Below are 21,393 nucleotides of genomic sequence, written 5' to 3' on the forward strand. Positions count from 1 at the left end.
GGGGCTGGACGAGTTGTCATACAGTGAGAGAGAAATTGGGCTTCTTCTCCCTTGAAAAGAGGGGACATGATCGAAACATTCAAGATAATGAAGGGAATAGACTTAGTAGATAAAGACAGGTTGTTCACCCTCTCCAAGGTAGAGAGAACGAGAGTGCAATCTCTAAAGTTAAAAGGGGATAGATTCCGTACAAATGTAAGGAAGTTCTTCATCACCAAGAGAGTGGTAGAAAACAGGGATTCAAGACAAAGTTAGACAAGTTCCTGCTGAACCAGAACGTACGCAGGTAAGGCTAGTCTCAGTTAGGGCACTGGTCTTTGACCTAAGGGCCACCGCGTGAGTGGACTGCTGGGCACGAAGGACCACTGGTCTGACCCAGCAGTGGCAATTCTTATGTTCTTATGTTTTCACGGTGGCCAATCCAGGTCATTAGTACCTGGCCAAAACCCAAGGTGTAGCAATATTCCATGCTACCGATACAGGGCAAGCAGTGACTTCCCCCGTGTCTTTCTTAATAACAGACTATGAACTTTTCCTCCAGGAACTTGTCTAAATCTTTCTTAAAACCAGCTACACTATCTGTTCTTACTACATCTTCTGACAACGTGTTCCAGAGCTTAACTATTCTCTGAGTGAAAAATGTTTTCCTCCCATTGGTTTTAAAAGTATTTCCCTGTAACTTCATCGAGTGTCCCCTAGTCTTTGTAAATTTTGACAGAGTGAAAAATTGATCCACTTGTATTCATTCTACTCCACTCAGGATTTTGTAGACTTCAATCATATCTCCCCTCAGCCGTCTCTTTTACAAAGCTGAAGAGCTCTAACCATTTTAGTCTATCCTCATACGAGAAGAGTTCCATCCCTTTACCATCTTGATCGCTCTTCATTGAACCTTTTCCAGTGCCACTATATCTTTCTTGAGATAAGGAGACCAGAATTGAACACAATACTCCAGATGAGGTCGCACCATCCACTGTCTGTCCCTCTCTCTCTGTCCCTTCCATCCACTGTCTGTCCTCTTTTTCTCTTCCATATGCCATTTCCCTCTTTCTGTGCCCCTTCCATAAACTACCTATCCTGTGCCCTTTCTCTCCTTTCTGTAGTTTAGTGCCCCAGCTTTTCTTGGATCCTGTGTGGCTGCACTTATCTAGCTATAAGCCCCGGGTAAAAGCCTGACTTTCACCACACCTTTATATTGTAACTACTCCGTAAGACTCATTCGTTTTTATCAAGCTTACCTGAAGGATACCTCATATATATAGGTACCTACTTTCCTATATGGAATACTTGTATATAAGCAGGTAGATAGGCATATTTTGCACATTAGGGGACACTGTTTCTGTTGCAGTGGTATTGCACTGTATGCAAAGTCTGGCTTCTTTGTGGTTCAGTTTAACTTTTGTATATATGCACTTAGGTGTGAGCACTTATGCTAGTCACAGAGCCGTCATGTGTGTACTTATGCTCCACCCAGTTTCTGTCCATTGCACAGCCATATGCAAATTACATGCTATGTAAGATATTTGCGTAGTTGTAGAATAGCACTTAGATGCATGTACATACAGTACAGTACAGTACGTGTGCACATGCATACGTAAGTATATTACTAATCTAAGCATTTACAAACATAAGTGGCATGCAAAAGTTAATGCTTATTTTATAAAAAAAATTAAACTAAACCTTAATTTTATAGACCGGGTCTTCAACCAATAGGTGCTTGACTCGATTTACAATAATGTAAGTATAGTATATAAATATAAAAGAAAAATGAAAGAGTGGCTCAAGCTCTTGAAAGTTCTATTTTTACCCCTAAGGGAAGGAAATATAAGTTTTAATTTATTTGAACTCCTAGCAAGATGAGATCTGTATACATTCCAATCTAAAGGAACCAAAGTAATAAAAATGCCAAAGAGAATTTTAAATGCAATACATAAGCACTTAAATTGAACTCTAAGGTACACTGGAAGTCAATGTAATTCCTTGAGCAATGGGGTTACCAAAAATGAGCTTGGCAGCTGTGCTCTATATCAACTGAAGTCTCTGCAGACTGACCTTTGAGAGAGGTACATTGAGTTGCAAGAATCCAACCTTGACAAGATAATTGCTGATCCTTAAATGTAAGAGATGAATCAATAACAATACCCAATATTAGTGAGGAAAACTCAATTTTCAGAGATTCTCCTGAGTCTAAGGTCACAGCTGAGGGAAGAGAATCTAACTTTGGACCGATCCATAAGAGTTTGGTCTTAGCAGCATTCAATTTCATCTGGACCATCATCGCCCAGGACCGAAGCTTGGCAATGTAATGGATAATATTAGGTGTTAGATTAACAAGATCTGGGTCAACCTCAAGTAACATGAAGAAGTCATCAGCGTACACTAATAGAGTTTCCCAAATATTCAAGTCATAGTATTTCAAAGTACTCATGTAGATATTAAATAAGATTGGAGAGAATGGGGAGCCCTGGGGAACACCAAAAAGGGTTCTTCAAGATTTTGAATTAGATCCTTCCATATTAACTGAGTGAGAACAGGAGGATAGAAATTTATCGAACCAATCCAAGACAGTCTGATCAAGGCCAATGTCTGAGAACAGGTAATACAGAATATTATGATTGACTACGTCAAAAGCTACAGACAAATCGAACTGAAGTAAGATAGCATGTTTCTTACAAGTTTGTAACTGCTAGATCTTGGAAAGGAGAGAGACCAAAAGGGTTTCTGTGCTGAAATTCGGGCGGAACCCATGCTGGAAATGTAAAAGGATGGAAAACTTCTCCAGGTAACTTGAGAGTTGGCTGGCAATAATTGATTCCATAAGTTTAGTTAGAAGAGATATATTTGCAATTGGTCTTTAGTGGGAAGTGACAGTTGGGCCAAGGTCTGTTTTTTTTCAAGAGAGGGGTAAGGCTAATTATACCCATGTCATGTGAGGAATACCCTGTTTCTAAAGCATAATTTAGTAATGTAGTCAGTCAATTGATTGCTTGAGGTGGAATATTAGCAAAAAGATAAGAGGGAAAAGGATCAAGGGTGCATTTACATCTCATCAATTTTGCAGATACCAAGTCAAATGCAGAAACCAAGTCAAATGAGTGCCAGAAACGATCTGCTGGCGTCAGCATTAAACTACCCTTGAAGTTTGAGAAAAGACCAAAGTCCTTTGAGAGAGAATTCCTAATGGTAACGATTTTATCTTCAAAAAAGGAAGCAAGAGATTCTGCAGAAGGTGGTGAAACCTGAAGAGATTCATGGTCATGACTTGTTAATGTATGCCAGTCTAAATAGAGTACCACTTTGGTGATTAGAATTGGCGATTTTACCGCCATAGTAGTTTTTTCTTGCTTTTCTCAGCTCAAATTTATATTTTCTTATAGTGAGCCTCCAATTAAGTCTACATAAGTCTAAATTAGATTTTTTCCATTTATGCTCCAGTTTCCTACATATTTGCTTGAGTTCTCTATGAGATTTGTCCCTTTTATGTTAGAAGTAGAAGACTAATGATGTCAAAAAGATTTTAACTTTTCCTGAATATATAACAAAGTGGTCCACAAAATCAATTTAGAATCTCCAGACAATGAAAAGAACGCCAGTTGACATAGTAGAGTCAAAAAAGAGGTAGGTAATTAGAGACTGTACTCTGGACCCCGCACACCCAAGATTAAATCCCATCATAGGCCTTTTGAAAAAGATAAGTTTTTAAATGTCTTAAATTTTTGAAAGTGTTAATATTGCTGGGACAGAATAAATGCTTTAGAGGTAATTTTCAAGAGCAGATACAACAGCTTACCATTTACTTGAGTGTTCAATTTAGTGTTCAGTTAAAGGGTATTACTAATCAGGAAGGAGTGGCCTAGAGATTAAAGCAATGAGCTGGAAAACAGGGAAGACATGATTCAAGTCCCACTTCATCCAGTGACATTTCTTGTGATCTCAGGAAACATGTTACCTCCCTTTGCCTCAGATACCCACTTAGACTGTCAGTCCTTTGGGGCAGGGACTTATTGTATTTTAAATAAAATGTTGTACTTCTTATGCATTATTTAAAAAGGAAAGTTAAAAATAAAGAACAAATATCTGCATTGCCTGCCACAACAATGTCACCCTAAATTTTAAGCATGGCATTAACTTTAATTATTCAGTATTCATTTACAATAGAAATCCAACCAGGCAGTAGACTGCCTGCATACAAAGTGATAGTTGTCAGTTGGCTAATGGCTTACCTTTGGTGGGAGAGTAAGATCTTCGAGGCGATGGACTACGCCCACGTATCCCCAGTGTCCGGCGCAGTATGGAGTGCAAACTGCTCAATCGGAACTCCACTTCTTTTTTAGCAGTCTCCACCTTGGCTAATTCAGCTTCCAGGGCATAGATGCGCCCCTCGGATGCACTCAGACGCATGCGTAGCTCCTCAGCTGTCCCATTAGCCTGTTGCAATTTCATCTCAAGATTATGGAAGTCATCCTTAAGTTTCTTCTCATTGGCCTGACTCTCACTGAAACGCTCATGGAAGTCCTTTTTCCGGCTGCTTGCTTCTGACTCCATCTCTACCAGCTTCCTTTGTAAGCTACTAACCTGAGAGAAAGTAGGAGTTAGCAGCGTCAGATGGTCTGCAGCAGATGGGGGTCAATCCCAATGGTTAACACCTGTGCATATACTCACAAATTTACTTACAAGCACTCACTCATATTGATAGGCACACAATCCAGTGATGCACGCACACAGCACAGACTCAATGAATAGGCAGTTAAAAAGGGCAAATACAGACAGAGTAATTTCACAAGCAAACAGAGCAGTTAATAAGCAGACACAAACAGCAAAACCTCAGTAAGCAATGTTGCCAACTGTCCCCAGATTCACTTGACAGAATTGATTCAGGACTTGAACAACTCTCTTAAGTATATCTGGAGTTAGTTGGAACTTTTAAGGTTGATGCAGAAACTACCAGAAGCATAACAGCATGGTTGCTGCAGGTTGTACATCCACATTACCTGCCACACAGTGCAGAAATGAGTCGTGCACAGGTGTTAATTTGTTTGGAAAACATGATTGAACACTCTACTAAAATAGTTAACAAGGCAATTATGTATTTCACTGCAATACATGGAACATAAATGCAAGTTTTGAACATAAGAACATAAGAACATAAGAAGTTGCCTCCACTGGGTCAGACCGAGGTCCATCTCGCCCAGCGGTCCGCTCACGCGGCGGCCCATCAGGTCTGCGACCTGTGAAGTGGTTTCTGTCCACTTCTATAACCTACCTCAAGTTATATCTGTACCCTTCAATCCCCCTATCCTCCAGGAACCTATCTAAACCCTCCTTGAACCCCTGTACAGAGTTCTGGCCTATCACATCCTCCGGAAGCGCATTCCATGTGTCCACCACCCTCTGAGTAAAAAAGAACTTCCTAGCATTTGTTCTAAACCTGTCCCCTTTCAATTTCTCCGAGTGACCCCTAGTTCTTGTGGCTCCCCACAGTTTGAAGAATCTATCCTTATTCACTTTCTCTATGCCCTTAAGGATCTTGAAGGTTTCTATCATGTCCCCTCTAAGTCTCCTCTTCTCCAGGGAGAACAGCCCCAGCATTTTTAACCTGTCGGCGTATGCAAAATTTTCCATACCTTTTATCAGTTTAGTCGCCCTCCTCTGCACTCCCTCAAGTATCGCCATGTCCTTCCTGAGGTACGGCGACCAGTATTGAACACAGTACTCCAGGTGCGGGCGCACCATTGCTCGATACAGCGGCATGATGACTTCCTTCGTCCTGGTTGTGATACCCTTTTTGATGGTGCCCAGCATTCTGTTTGCTTTCTTTGAGGTTGTCGCACATTGCGCCGATGGTTTCAGTGATGTGTCGACCATCACCCCCAGGTCCCTTTCAAGGGTACTCACCCCTAGCAGTGTTCCCCCCATTTTGTAGCTGAACATCGGGTTCTTTTTCCCTACATGCATGACCTTGCATTTCTCTACGTTAAAACTCATTTGCCACTTTTTTGCCCAGTCTTCCAGTCTCGTTAGGTCTCTTTGCAGGTCTTCACAGTCTTCCGTGTTTCTAACCCTGCTGCAGAGTTTGGTGTCATCGGCAAATTTGATAACCTCACATTTTGTCCCCGCCTCCAGATCGTTGATAAATATATTGAACAGTAGAGGTCCCAGCACCGACCCCTGTGGAACTCCGCTCGTGACCCATTGCCAGTCTGAGTATTGGCCTTTCACTCCAACCCTCTGTTTCCTGCCTGCCAACCAGTGTTTGATCCATCGGTAGATATCCCCTTGCACCCCATGGTTCCACAGCTTTTTAAGTAGCCGCTCGTGAGGTACCTTGTCGAAGGCTTTTTGGAAGTCAAGGTAAATGATGCATACATGTTCAATTTTGTGTGAGGTATGAGGCAGCAAAGAATGTTTGGTTGAGAGAAGTGGGTGTCTAGCAGCACCTCTTCCTCCCCTCAACCTGACCCGCCTGCTTCTGATGGATTTCTTCATCAGTCCCTGGTAACAAGTGGTCTCCTCCCTTCCCCAAACCTTACCAGATCCAACTCCTGCCTTCAAAATTAAAAATAAAAATCCATGGTGGTCTTGTGATTCCCTCTTATTCCTGACTCAACTTCCCTCCTCCATCTTAACAAAATAATTTCTTGGCATCTAGTTGCCCCTTCTCTCCCATGATGCCATGTTCCCACCCAGTCCTGAACCCCCCACACCACAGACCCCCCCCCCACCCAACCATCCCTGTTTCAGCCAGGCAGAAGGAAGTAGGCATCCCTCCTGCCATTTTCACTGCTGGTGGGTGGAGAGGGGGGGGGGGTTCGCGGAGCTGGTTTGGGGGGGAGGGGCATTAGGAAGGGCATTCAGCATGGGGGGGCTATATTTCTTTTTTTTAAATCAGGCAGATTGTGCATTTGTAACACACACACATCTGTGCCATTAAAAAAAGCCCTAACAGCAGTGACAGGAGGCTGCTTCCCCAGTCACTGCTGTTAGGGCTCTGCACACGTATCAATCGTTAACTTAGCGATTGGTCTATTGGGTTTGCATGCAAACCATTTGTCTGCAAACCTGGTAGCACATCGATTGCTGGTCCACAATCGGCCAACAGTGATCCAATCAGTATCTTTAGTGCATCCAGACCTATAGCCTTAAGATCTTGAGAGGTAGGTGAGGAATGAGTACTGGGTTTTAAATGAGTAGACTGGGTTTTTAAATGGTAGACTGGGAGAGGGGCTTTGGAAAGGGCTGGTGGCAGTTGCAGTGGGATAACCTAGATACCAGGGGGAAAGGGGGGCCACTAGATGCCAGGAAATCCTTTTTTATTTTTTTTTAAATCGGGTCATGCAGGAGTGTGGAGGCACTAGATCTCCATGGAATTTTATTTTTACTTTTGGAAGTAAGGGTGGGATCAGATTGGGTTGAAGGGAAAGACAGGGCTGCTAGATACCAGGAGTGATCCAGTGAGATGTTCAAGTTTCAAGTTTCAAGTTTATTAAATTATTTGATTAAACGCTTTTCAGGATACAAAGCGTTTTACAAAGAAATAAAATTGGATTTCTTAAAATCACAAATACATCGTAAATAAAAATAATTACTTAAAAAATTAAAAAACGAACTGGGGTAACAAACACATGGAACAGTAGGAAAGGAGGGATAAGAAAAAATACAATAAAAAAAAAAAAAACAAGATGAGTTAATCAGATTGGGTTAGAACATAAGGATAATGTGAGAAAAGGATTTACAAACTTGATAATCTAAAAAAAAGGGGATATATACTCAGAGTTTAATACAAAACGATAAAATTAGGAATGAACCGAAAAATAAACTTTTAGTTAAAGGCTTCTTTAAAAAGAAAACACTTTAAACTATTTTTAAATTTATTCAAATCTTGTTCAAGTCTTAAATGAAGAGGGAGTGAGTTCCAAATAGTAGGGGCTGTAACCGAAAAAATCAGGTCACGGCGAGTACCGATGACTTTCAAAGAGGGAACATAAAGGGACGCTTGTGAGGATGATCTGAGAACTCTAGAGGGGCTGTAAGGGATCAGAAGCCTGTCTATAAATGCAGGTGTATTATTTCTTAATGTCTTAAAGACTAATAGTGCTATTTTATAGGTAATTCTATATGAAATTGGTAGCCAGTGAGCATTTTGGAGCAGCGGTGTAACATGATCGAATTTTTTTGAACCTGTGATTACCTTTATTGCAGTGTTTTGTATGATTTGGAGGCGCCTTATATCCTTAAGATATGCCCCCTTTAACAAGGAATTGCAGTAGTCTAGTTTTGAAATCACTAGAGAATGTATTAAAGTATTGAGTGAAAATGAATCTAGAAGGGGAACCAATGAACGGATCATTCTTAGTTTATAGAAACAATTTTTCACCAAAGCACTGATGTGTAATCTGAAAGAAAGATTATTGTCTAAAATGACGCCTAAGATTTTTGTATTGGTAGTGAGGTATAGAGGTTTGTTATCTATTAAGATTGGGTTGATTAGTTGTACACCTTCTTTCCCTGAAAAAAGCATAGATGTAGATTTATTGATACTTAAAGAAAGTTGATTATTGTTCAACCAATCGTGAACTTTGGCCAGCTTACGGTTGATTTCAAGTATATCCTGGGAGCTTGAAGAATCAATAGGGTGTAAAAGTTGGAAATCATCCGCGTAGGCATACACTGTAAATCCTATAGATTGACAAAGGGTTAAGAGAGGGGCCAGATAAATGTTGAAAAGTAATGGAGACAATATGGACCCTTGAGGTACACCATAATTTGTTTGATAAGGCTTTGAAATAGAATTGTTAAAGTGTACAGAAGAAGATCTATTGGTAAAATATGACTGAAACCAATCTAAAACTTGGTCTTTGATGCCAATGGAAGAAAGGCGGTGAAGTAGTAAATGGTGATCAATAGTGTCAAAGGCTGCCGCTAAGTCTAAGGAAATGAGAATGACAGATTTATGTTGGTCCAGAAAGTAATGAATAGTAGTGACGAGACCTAATAAAGAGTGTTCTGTTGAGTGATTCTTGCGAAATCCTGCTTGATTGGGATGCAAGACATGAGTTTTGTCTACAAAGTCTGATAACTGTTGAAAAACTACCTTTTCAGTTAGTTTTGCTAGGAATGGAAGACTCGCAATTGGACGATAGTTAGAACAGTCGCAAGGACTAGTTTTAGAATCCTTGATAATTGGTAGAAGAACTGAATGTTTCCAGTCTTCTGGAATTGATGATGTTGACAAGCTTTTGTGGATAATTTGTAGAATAATTGGACCGAAAATTGAGAAGTATCGTTTAAGTAGAAAAGGAGGAAATGCTTCATTTTTAGAACCTTTAAGTTTTATTGATTGAAATAACTGTCTTAGTTCAGATAGGGTAGGAATGATAAACTTGGAGCATGTAGCTTGAAAATTAATTTGATCTTCATCAGAAATAGCAGGAGTTTTGTTGGTTATATTAGCTTTGATAGTATTAATTTTTGTATAAAAAAAATCAGCTAAACAGTCAGCTGTGAGGGAATCATTGACAGGAATATCCGGTTTATGTTTAAAGGTAGTTAATTGTTTTAACATTTTGAAAAGTAATGAAGAATTCTTAGTCATAGATATTTTTTTATTGTAATATTTTTTTTTTGCATCGTTGATCTTTTGGCGGTAATATTGGGAGTGATTTTTGTACGTTTCCAGATTGTTTGATGTGGGTTTGGCTCGCCATTTACGTTCAGCTGAACGTAACTGTTGTTTTAGTAATACAAGAGAAGAGTTGAACCAGGGTTTTTTTTGTTTTTTTGGTGAGATAGTTTTAATTGTTATAGGAGCAATTTTATTTAAAAGAGATTGACAGGTGTTGTTCCAGGTAATTAGTTGGTCGTTTATAGATAGAGATTTAAAGTTATCCAGATCCAGTAATGGTGTAACGAGAAGCGAGTCATCTATATTTTGGAAGTCTCTTACTTTAATAGTTTTGGGAGATCTAAAGGGATCATGAGGGGGGTAAATAACTAGTGTTGATTGAATTAGACTATGGTCAGACCATGGGACTTTTAAGATTTCTAGATCTGAAAAATTATCAAATAATTCCCCTGAGGCAAAAATCATATCTAGAGTGTGTCCTTTGATATGTGTTGGGCCAATTTTGAAGGGTATAAGGTCAAGATCTTTCATGTGAACAAGAAATTCGGAAGTATAAGGGTTGGATTTATCCTCGAGATGGAGATTGAAATCTCCAAGAAGTATAGTAAAAGGTGAAGTGGTAACAAAATTTGAAACAATAGATAATAACTGGGTGAAAGTAGATTGATTATTTGGAGGAGGGTTATATAGTAGAAGTAATTTGATATTTGGATTCGAATTAAGTTTTAATTGAATATATTCAATAGTACCAATGATTTGAGTGAATTCAACTACTGGGTATAAGGTTTAATAGCCTCATTACACTGGCCAACACTCATTTTGGTGCCTCAAATGTTAGATCTGTTTCTGGGTATATTTGACCTGCTGATTCCAAAAATGGCACCAGTTTTCTCCTATAAGCTCTAGTTTTTGAGATACAGAATATGTGCCAAATTCTTTACTCTGCTCACCCATTAAAAAATCTAGATATTTTTAATGTAGTATTTAAATTAATATCTTTTAAGCATGAAGGAAACATATTAAAAATGAAAAGAAAAGTACAACATGACAATTTAGTTATTTCATACCAAAAGCATATGGGGCTCATAATCGAAAGAGAAAAACATCCAAAAACCGGCCTAAGTTGGCACTTGGACGATCATATGTCAAAAACGTCCAAGTGCCGATAATAAAACCGGGTTTTAGACGTATTTAAAAATGACCTAGGCCTTCATAGTGCCGCTGAATGACCAAAGCTAAACAGGGCATTTCAGGAGGAGTGTCGAGGGCGGGAGTTGGGCGGGACGTGGGCCAGCTTAGACTTAGTCGTACAGTATGTATAACCGAAAGTTTTACAACAGAGCCTAGACGTAACTTGGACGTTGTGACTTAGACCATGTAGAACATGGTCTAAGTCACAAAAACCCACCTAAAGTCACCAGATAAGCACTACAAACACATAAAATAGACCCCCCCACACACACTACTCCAGTGATCACTGACCCCTCCCCCCAACCCCAGAAAAATCGGTAATCACACCTTTAAAATTCAACCTCCAGACCATCATCGCCTGGCAGCTTGGCATAGGAAAGCCAAGTTGTCCAGCACAGAGGCGGCTTAAGCCATCTTGGGGGTGGGTTAGGAACTCATGGAGAGGAGGACCCATTCCCATAAACCCCTGTAATCACTGCATTGATACTTAAACATGTGCACTCCTCTATACACCCCCCAAACCCTTTTTTACTGGCATATAAGTGACTCCTGCAGCCATAAGGGCTATTAGGGTGGTAGATAAGTGGGTCTAGGGGATTCTGAAGGTGATTTAGGGGACTCACCGTGACCTATATGGGAGCTTTAGTGAGATGATAACATGGCACCCTTTTTGTGAAGTTCACTGCAGTGCCCTTTAAGGCACACCATTATTTAGGTGCCATATCTGGGTGTTCAGTCCATCACTTTGCAGACCCCTCCCACGTCCAACAGGGCTTGTTCTAGGAGTTTTTGACTTGGACAAAAAGTTGGACGAAAATGTGGTATAAAGATGGACGATTTAGCGACTTGGACGATCAGATAGGAAGGATGTATAGTTATACGATTTTCGAAAGAAAAAAAATTTTGGACGTATTTTTCGAAAATGTGTCCTAGGCTGTTTTTTATTTTGGACGACTTGCGACTCAGACGAAAATGGACTTAGACGTTCCTTTCCAGTCATTCGACACACAAGAAACTCGTTGTAAGACTTCTGAGAGTGAGATCTGCCAGGAGAATCCCACATAAGATTTCAACAATAGTCTGCCATCATGTATGCATCCCATCTTCCTTGGTATCTGACTTCCATTGTTTTTATGTCTTGGTGAAATCTTTCACCTTGCTCTTCACTTAAGTCACCAAAGTTCTCTGAAAAGCGATCTAAGTAACTGTGCAGATAATGGACTTTAACGCTCATGTTACAGCCAAGCCTGTTGAAATGAAAAAGCATATCTTCTACTAGTTGTGTGTAGTCTGCCTTCTTGTTGCCAAGAAAGTTTTTAAAAACAAGAACAAATGAAGACCAGGCACATGATTCAATTTTGTTTACTGATGCTTTGAAATGTGGGTCATTTATAAGTTGTCTGATCTGTGGAACATTTAAAATTCTTGTCTTCAGTTTTTCCATGGAAAGTCCAGGTAACATATGCGCTATGGGGCTCATAATCGAAACAGAAAAATATCTAAAAACCAGTTTAAATTGGCACTTGGACGATCAGTAACAAAAAATGTCCAAGAGCTGGTTTTAGACATATATAAAAACGACTTAGGCCTTCATAGTGCTGCTGAATGACCTGAGCTAAAAGGGGCATTTTAGGAGGAGTAGTGAGGGCGGGATATGGGCCATCCTAGACTTAGTCGTACTGCATGTATAACCGAAAGTTTTACAACACTGCCTAGATGGAACTTGGACGTTGTGACTTAGGCCATCTAAAACCAGGTCTAAGTTCACAAAAGGTATCTAAAGTGACCAGATAAGCACTGCAGACACAAAGTACAGACCCACACACATAGCCCCAGTGATCACTGACCCCCCACCTCCACCCCCATAAAAAACATAACAACTATATCTGCCTCCAGAACATCAGCACCTGGAAGCCTGGCATAGGAAAGCCTAGTAGAGCTGAACAGAGGTGGCTTAAGTGGTCTTGGGGTGGATTAGTGAACCATGGAGAGGAGGACCCAGGCCCATAAGCCACTCTAATATTTGCATTCATGGAGAAACATGTGCACCCCCCAAAAAAAAAACCAAACTCTTTTGTACTGCCATATAAGTGGCTCCTACAGCCATAAGGGCTATTGGGGTGCTAGATAGGTGGGTCTAGTAGATTCTGGGAGATTGGGGGCTCATCATGACCTATAAGGGAGCTGTTGTGAGATGTTTATGTGGCACACTTGTTGTGAAGTTCACAGCAGTGCCTTGTAAGGTGCCCCACTACTCTGTTGTCATGTCTGGGTGTCCAGTCCCTTACTTTTCTGGCCCCTCCCAGGTCCAAAAAGTCTTTTTCTAGGCGTTTTTGACTTGGATGAAAATGGGATATAAAAATGGATGACTTAGTGGTCTGGACAATCAGATGGCTGGACGTACAGTTGGATGATTTTTGAAAAAATAAAATATGCTGGACATATATTTTTTTTAATGGACCTTTTCCTGTGTCCGACTTTGGATGACTTTATTCAAAGCCTTTTCAAATTGTTTCATCAGGCCTAGCTTTATATGTAGTGGTAGTATGATTCTATCTCATGCTACCAAAAGTTCATTGATATAACTGCACAGTCGATGCTTCCGCAGGGTATGCATTAATAACTTCCCAGTCCTGTTCACCGTTTCAAAATATTGCTGTTTGACAGACTGTAGCCTAATAGCAGCCAAATCTAAAGTTTGCAAGTCTAAGCATAATTGTTTAAGAAGATATTCAGCCTGGTTATCAGCAGAGCCCGCCTTATGTGACAATTCCAACTGATAGATATGAGAAAGAAGTTTGGCCCTCAGCTTCTCGTGGGCTTTATAGATATGAGATCCCAAGGCTATAAGTTTTCTTCTCAAAACGGCTTTAAGTGCTTCCCAAATTGAGGATGAGGAGGTCTCCCTGTTATCATTATGGTCCAGATAGTCCTGTAATTCCTGACCAATCTGTTGCATATCCAGCTGCCAATACCATACACCTCCCTACTGGGGCAACAGTCAAATAGTAAAAGTGATAGGAGCATGGTCAGACCAAACCCAAGCTGCAATATCAATTTTTCCCACCCCAGGAAGAACATCCTTTTCCAAAATCCACTTATCAATTCTCGGATAAATAGAATGAAGCTCAGAATAGTATATATAATCCTTATCAAATGTGAATTATAATCTCCACACGTCAATCAAGTACCAAGCCTCCAAAAATTGAAGGAGTTGCTTCCTCTGTCCCTTCCCATATGTGACTGAGCGGGAGGAATTGTCTAAATCTGTATTGAAAGTTAAATTGAAGTCTCCTCCCACAATCAATTTTCCTTCCGCCTTTTCTTGTAAGAGGACAGACAGTTGTTGGAAAAAGACTCCCTGATCGGTGTTCGGAGAATAAATGTTTAATAACACTTGGCCACCCAGCCGCACCTTCAAAAGAAGGTAGTGCCCCTCTTTATCCTGAACCCCCTCCCTCACCTCAGGGGATAGAAAATTAGCAAAAACAATAGCCACCCCATTGGTTTTAGATTTTATCCTATTGGATGCAAAATAACAGGTAGAGTATTTCTTATGAGTGAAATATTTTTCCCCCGGGGAAGAAGATGTGTTTCTTGAACAAAGCCTATAGCCATCTTGGCTCTCTCTGCCTCCTTAAAATAACGGCTACATTTTCTAGGAGTGTTCAAGCCCCTTACATTCAGTGAGAAACAAGTTTGACACTTAGGTGACATACCTGTAAAGAAAACAAGGCTCAAGTAGCTGTCCTAGACCACACACATACTGACTACTAGCACACCCACCACCCACACATACTGCTCCCCCAGGCGAGAATGCAATAGCGGAAGTGTGATGGTGATGAGGGATTTTAACCACCCCGGGATAGACTGGAGCATTGGAAGCTCAAGCTGTGCGAGGGAAACAGAATTCCTGGAGACGGTGAGAGACTGCTTCATGGAGCAGCTTGTCAAAGAATCAACGCGAGGAGATGCCACCCTCGACCTAATCCTCAACGGGCTAGGGGGACCTGCAAAGGAAGTGGCAGTAGTAGGGCCACTAGGAAACAGCGATCACAACATGATCCGGTACAAATTAGAAGTGGGAATATCCAAGGTGAAGAGAACTACTGCGACGACGCTAAATTTCAAGAAAGGGAACTACGAAGCTATGAGAACAAGGGTGAGAAAGAAGCTCAAAAACTGCCCAAAACAGATGGAGATAGTAGAGAAAGCCTGGTGCCTATTCAGGGACACAGTGCTAGAAGCACAAAACCTATGCATCCCCAGGTTTAGGAAAGAGTGCAAAAAAATTTGATCAAAAGACCCGGTATGGATAACAAATGAAGTGAAGAAGGCGATAGGTGACAAGAAAAAATCGTTCCGAAAATGGAAAAAGGACCAAACCGAGGAAAACCGGAAGGAACACAAACAACACCAGAAAGACTGTCACCGAGTGGTTAGGAAGGCAAAAAGAGAGTACGAAGAAAGGCTGGCCAGGGCAGCAAGAAACTTCAAAACATTCTTCAGATACGTCAAAGGGAAGCAACCGGCGAGGGAGGAAGTAGGACCGTTGGATGATGGAGACAGAAAGGGAGTGGTAAAGGAGGAAAAAGAGGTAGCTGATAGGTTAAACGAGTTCTTCTCGTCGGTCTTCACGAGCGAGGACACATCCAATGTACCAGAACCCGAAGAGGTCATAAGTGGGGATCAAGAAGAAAAACTGGCACATATTGAGATAAGCTACGAGGATGTCCTCCAACAAATAGATAGATTAAAAAGCGACAAATCACCGGGCCCGGACGGAATCCACCCAAGGGTCCTAAAAGAGCTAAGAAACGAAATAGTGGAAACACTACGACAAATTTATAACCTGTCTTTGACAACTGGGGAGATCCCGGAGGACTGGAAAATAGCAAACGTCACACCTATCTTTAAAAAGGGATCGAGGGGGACCCCGGGAACTACAGGCCGGTAAGCTTGACTTCTGTTCCGGGCAAGATGATGGAAGCACTGATAAAGGACAGTATCTGTAAGCACATAGAATCAAACGGACAACTGAAAGCGAGCCAGCATGGCTTCTGCAAGGGAAGATCGTGCCTGACGAACTTACTGCACTTCTTTGAAGGAATAACCAGCCAGATGGACAAAGGGGAACCCATAGACATCATTTACCTCGACTTCCAAAAGGCCTTCGACAAAGTACCCCATGAGCGGCTACTTAGGAAACTGTGGAACCACGGGGTGGAAGAGGACGTATACAGATGGATTAAGCACTGGTTGGCAGGCAGAAAACAAAGGGTTGCAGTGAAGGCCCAATACTCGGACTGGCGGGGAGTCACGAGCGGTGTTCCACAGCGGTCGGTGCTCGGACCGCTGCTGTTTAATGTATTTATAAATGACCTAGAATCAGGGACGAAGTGTGAAGTTATAAAGTTTGCAGATGACACCAAATCTGCAGCAGGGTTAGAACTGCGGAGGAATGCAAAGACCTACAAAAGGACCTAAGCAAACTAGAAGAGTGGGCAAATAAATGGCAAATGCAATTTAATATAGAGAAATGCAAGGTCATGCATATTGGGAGAAAGAACCCAAGGTTCAGCTACAAAATGGGTTCAGTGCTGGGGGACAGTAATCTTGAAAAGGACTTAGGTGTGCTGGTGGACACAACAATGAAGCCAACAATGAAGCCAACAATGCGCAGCAGCCTCCAAGAAAGCCAATAGAATGTTGGGAATTATTAAGAAGGGCATTACAACCAGGACGAAGGAAGTCATCATGCCGCTGTATCGTGCAATGGTGCGCCCGCACCTGGAGTACTGTGTCCAGTATTGGTCACCGTATCTCAAAAAGGACATGGCGATACTTGAAAGGGTCCAGAGAAGAGCGACGAAAATGATAAAAGGTATGGAAAACATTTCATACACAGACAGGTTGTTGAGGCTGGGGTTCTTCTCCCTGGAGAGGCAGAGACTCAGAGGAGACATGATAGAGACTTACAAGATCATAAAGGGCATAGAGAAGGTGGAGATTCTTCAACCTATCGGGAACCACAAGAACAAGGGGACACTCGGAGAAACTGAAGGGGGACTGGTTTAGAACCAATGCCAGGAAGTTCTTTTTCACTCAGAGGGTGGTGGACACCTGGAATGCGCTGCCGGAGGTTGTGATAGGACAGAGCATACTACGGGGTTTTAAAGAAGGATTGGATAAATTCCTGACAGATAAAGGAATCGAGGGATACAGATAAGGGCAAAGATAGGATATAGAAAGAGTATCAAGGCGAAATTTAAGGGATCACATACAGGTCATGGACCTGATGGGCCGCCATGGATGTGGAGTGCTGGGCACGATGGACCATCGGTCTGACCCAGCACAGGCGACTTCTTATGTTCTTTTTTTTCAGTTCAATAAAATTTTATTGATTTTTAGAAAACAGAATAACACCAAGACAAATACAAGAGCTTCCAAGGAAGCATAGGTTATAAACCGGGTGATGACACCCATCAAGTATATGTTCTTATGTTCCCTCTTCCTCAATTACCCAACAACCCCACCCCCAACCCCCCCACAGATAGAGAACAAGGCCCCAAACTTCTAGGGCAAAACTTCAGATAACATTCCTCGTAGACTTGTCCCGTAGACATGTCCAGTCAACCCCCATCACATACCAGATAGGAGAATCCCACAAGCCTCCATTTCAAGAAAAATTAGAAAAAGGTACACATAGTGCTGCACTTAGAAGTAAACTCAGGCTACTCCCTCCAAAGTATCAGATTGGTGCTGCATGCACCGCTTCTGATCAACTCTGTGCTATCTCTGAGCCAAAGCCCCTCGCAACGATTGACCCAGGCTGTCCAGGCACTGTCTCCCCTACTCGCAGTCCTTCACCGAAGAAGCACAACACAGCTTATTGTCTACCACAAAAGAAAACCCAAAGGGGTAGATCCATTTATAGCGAATGTTATGCTCCTGTAAGCAACGGGTGACCTCCCGACACTTCCTTCTGTGGTGGAGCGTTATGGAGGATAGGTCAACAAAGAGCTCCACTTTAGCACCCTCCATGGTAATATGACCCACCTTCCGGGCCACTTGCAATATATGTTCTTTTTGTGGAAATTGCAAGAAGCAGGCAATAAGATCACACAGCCTCCCTGGCTGCGGGGGCCCAATGCTCTTTGAACTCTCTCAAACTCAAGCTCCGTAATATCCCCTTCCGGATCTGCAGCTCGCAAAAAGTGATGACATACCATTTGCATTAGCTTCGATGCTTCTCGTTCCATGAGGGATTCAGGCACACCACGCACCCTAAGATCGTTGCTACTGGCTCTATTTTCCCCATCATCAATTTTCAATAACAAATCCTCAGTATTGAGTTCAATCTGATTACAGCATTGTTGCAGCCCTATTATTTCTTAGTCATGCATTATGACCTCTTTGAAATCAAATGTTGCCCCATATCATCCAGCTTTTTATGCAAGCCCTCCATATTGACTTTAAAGTCTTGTTTCATACCAGGCAGAGAAGCTTTCAAATCCAGCATCCAGCGATTCAAGTCCTCCTTACTAGCCAAATTGATTTTGAAATCCGAGGAGCCACAAACTGCATTCTCCTCTGCCGTACAATTTGGCCGCACATTGCAGTCAGACCCCGCCACCATCTTGTGTGCTGAAGATCCGAGAGTCTCATTGGTGCAAAAAGCAAAAGTTTGCAAATCTGGGCGCATGGACAACAAGCAGAGTTATCAACTATATTTAGGTAAATGCAAATAGTAAAGGTTTGCTAATTTCACAAAATTAACGTGGGGCAAGATGGAGCTCGAATCTTACCTGACTATGCCACTCGGTGACATCACAGAAAGTCTCCACCAGATGAGACATGGGTGCATCACTGCAACCCGGAGAGCAAAAGACAAAGAACAATGAAATAAAGGAAGTGGTGCTCACCTGGCTTCGGGAACAGCTGAAAAACTTCTTCTCTGCAGAATGCAGAAGCTAGTTGAATGATACAACAAATGCATGGGGACTTGCATGGGGACTATGTTGGAAAGTGGCTCACAGTTACTTCTATTAAAGCCGTTAAATGTATTTTGCCTTTACCTTTTGATTTACCCTCATATTTGTAGGAAGTTTTAAGCCTCAACTTTTGTCAATGCTTGCAATATTATCATGTCCCAGACGGGTCTGGCTGCAAAGCATTAACCTTCATTTTCTCAGCAAACAAGATTAGAAGAGACCATCTTCAACTCCTAGCTCGGACCCTATACTGAAGGGGATACTACAGGCAGATATTCAGTTCTGCTGGTTAGCAGTAGCCGTCACCTCTTTGTGTTCAGACTCTCGGCCAGCCTCAATCTCCACAATCTTCTGCTTCAGTTCCAGAGACTCCCTACGACTCTGCTGCTCTCGCTGCTCATCCTGGAGGATCCTGGCCTGCAAATCAGACACCTCCTGATTCTTCTTATTGTTCTCTCCATCTAATATTTTCACCTGAAAATACATACAAGGATCTTGTCAGGTCACTCATGACATTTGTTATGCTGAATTCTTAGGGCTAGAGGTAAGGATTGTGCAAAAAATGAACATGGAAAAACACCCTTCCATGCATTTTGTAAAAATTTTGTATTTGTATCTCATTTAAATGGAAATTTTTAGTAAGGTACCTAATTGGCACTTACAAACACAAGGTATCTAAGTACATTTCCTCTGAATATCAGCTTATTATGCAGCTAAATAACAAATGTGTACTTTAAGCTAAAACTAAGGGCTCCTTTAGTTGCGATAGTGGTTTTAGCGCGTGCTAGACACTAACACCAGCATTGGAGCTGGTATTAGTTCTAGCCGTGTAGTGCTGGTTTAGTGCACTAAAAATACTATCGCACCTTAGTAAAAGGAGCCCTAAGGGACAACAGAAGTCCCACAATATGAGAAAACTTTTCCTCTTTTATCAAACTGCGTTAGTGTTTTTTTAAAATTGTGGGCTGTTGTGGTATAAGCTCTGATACTCAAAGAAATTATATGAGCGTCAGAGCTTTTACCACAGTGGCCCGCGATAAAAGGTGAAGAACAAAAATGGATTCTTCTTTATAAAATAAACATTATTTTTCTGCTACATTAACATAACAACCACACTACTTTATCCAAATTTTTCTATTGTTATTACCTTTCAGACTCTAATAATTTATTTGGGTTTAGGTCAGTCCTTTTAATTGGTAGCTCAAGGTGAGTTAAACCTTAAGTACAGTATATATTTTCCTGTCCCCAGAAGATGTTCATTCTTAGGGATAGATTTACTAATGTATGATATCGCAAGGCCATTATTGGCAGTGGGGTATTTTTACTATTCATAACTCATATTAAAGCATATTAGTAATTCTAGTCCTAAGTTTATATCTGAGATAATGGAGTGACTTGCCCAAAGTCACAGGAAGTATTAGTGTGAGAATCAGGATTTGATTCCTAATTTCCCTAGAACGTGGAGGGACATTTTCAAAACATATGTCTAAGTACGATTTGTACATATTTGTGCTGGACTCCAAAGTCGGCAGTAAGAAAATGCCCACTTTCGAAAGGCAAACCACCATACGTCTAGAAATTTTGTTATTTATTTATTTTGTGTGTGTGTGGGGGGGGGAATCCTCTATCTGAACGTCCAGGCCATTGGGTCTCCCAGATCTTATGCTGCTGTTTTAGAGACAGGTATGTACCTTTTTGTTCTCATTTTTGTGTGTTGGAAGGGGGAGTCAGTGAGTACTAAGGGAGTATGTGGGTGTCTTACCTTGTTGCGTGCAGCGGTTATCTGGCCAGTTTGGGCACCTTTGTGGCACTTAGACCCTTCTAAAACAGGTCTAGTTCCAAATGTATAAGTTCCTTCCAGGATGTCTTGCAAATTGTTTATCACTGCAAGAAATCTATGTCTAACCAGGGCCAGTGTTAGGGGAGGGCAAACAGGGCAGCTACCCACAGCTCCAGGGGGCTCCGCAGTCTGGACATCTCTTCCCCTTCTTGGACTACCTCCCTCTCTTCCCCTCACCTTCGCGGTTTTTCAGAATCAAACTTTTCCTTTTCAGAAGGGCCCCAATATAGCAGACATTTTCACAAGCTGCCAGTGGCTGCCCCGAAGCTTTCCCTCAGTTGTGATCTGTTCCCACATCTCTTTCCCCTACACACTGCCACTGCAGTTCTCTGGCATCAGTTCTTTCAAGGCAACCTGCCTCTTTGCCAACCTGGAACCTTTTATTTGCACAACGCTGCAGAGAGAAAGCTTCTAGGTCGTCAAGAGGTGAAGCTGCCTTGAAAGAGCTAATGCTGAATAACTGTAGCAGCAGCATGGAGGGGAGGGGAAAGTAAAAGAGACACCGGGATCATGGGGAGGAGGGAATGGAAATAGAGAGAGAAAGACACTGGACTGCACAGTTTGAGGAGTGGGGGGAATGCTGGACAGAATTTGCATTGCCATTGAGGGAAGCCTGAGACAAGAATTGGGGGGAGGTTGGGCAAGAAGATGAATGAGAGGAGGATAGTGAGTACAGAGGTAGAAATGTAATGAGGAGTATGTAGATGAAAAGTAGAAGGGAATAGGAGGCTGGGGAAAGCGTGATA

The 21,393-nt window shown here is 41.7% G+C and overlaps 1 protein-coding gene across 5 annotated transcripts in view; it reads right to left on the bottom strand.

The window, feature by feature from the left end:
- CROCC2 (ciliary rootlet coiled-coil, rootletin family member 2) overlaps positions 1-21,393 on the bottom strand; it is a 993,480-nt gene that overhangs the window by 194,939 nt on the left and 777,148 nt on the right. For all 5 annotated transcript variants that reach the window (XM_033959482.1, XM_033959484.1, XM_033959480.1 and 2 more), the window contains 2 exons: positions 19,114-19,281; positions 4,224-4,575 (listed from right to left, as the gene is read on the bottom strand). In XM_033959482.1, the coding sequence (XP_033815373.1) occupies positions 4,224-4,575; positions 19,114-19,281 (520 nt within the window). The remainder of the gene's footprint in view (positions 1-4,223; positions 4,576-19,113; positions 19,282-21,393) is intronic.

Source organism: Geotrypetes seraphini, chromosome 9 (assembly GCF_902459505.1).
Source record: "Geotrypetes seraphini chromosome 9, aGeoSer1.1, whole genome shotgun sequence".
NCBI lineage: Eukaryota > Metazoa > Chordata > Amphibia > Gymnophiona > Dermophiidae > Geotrypetes > Geotrypetes seraphini.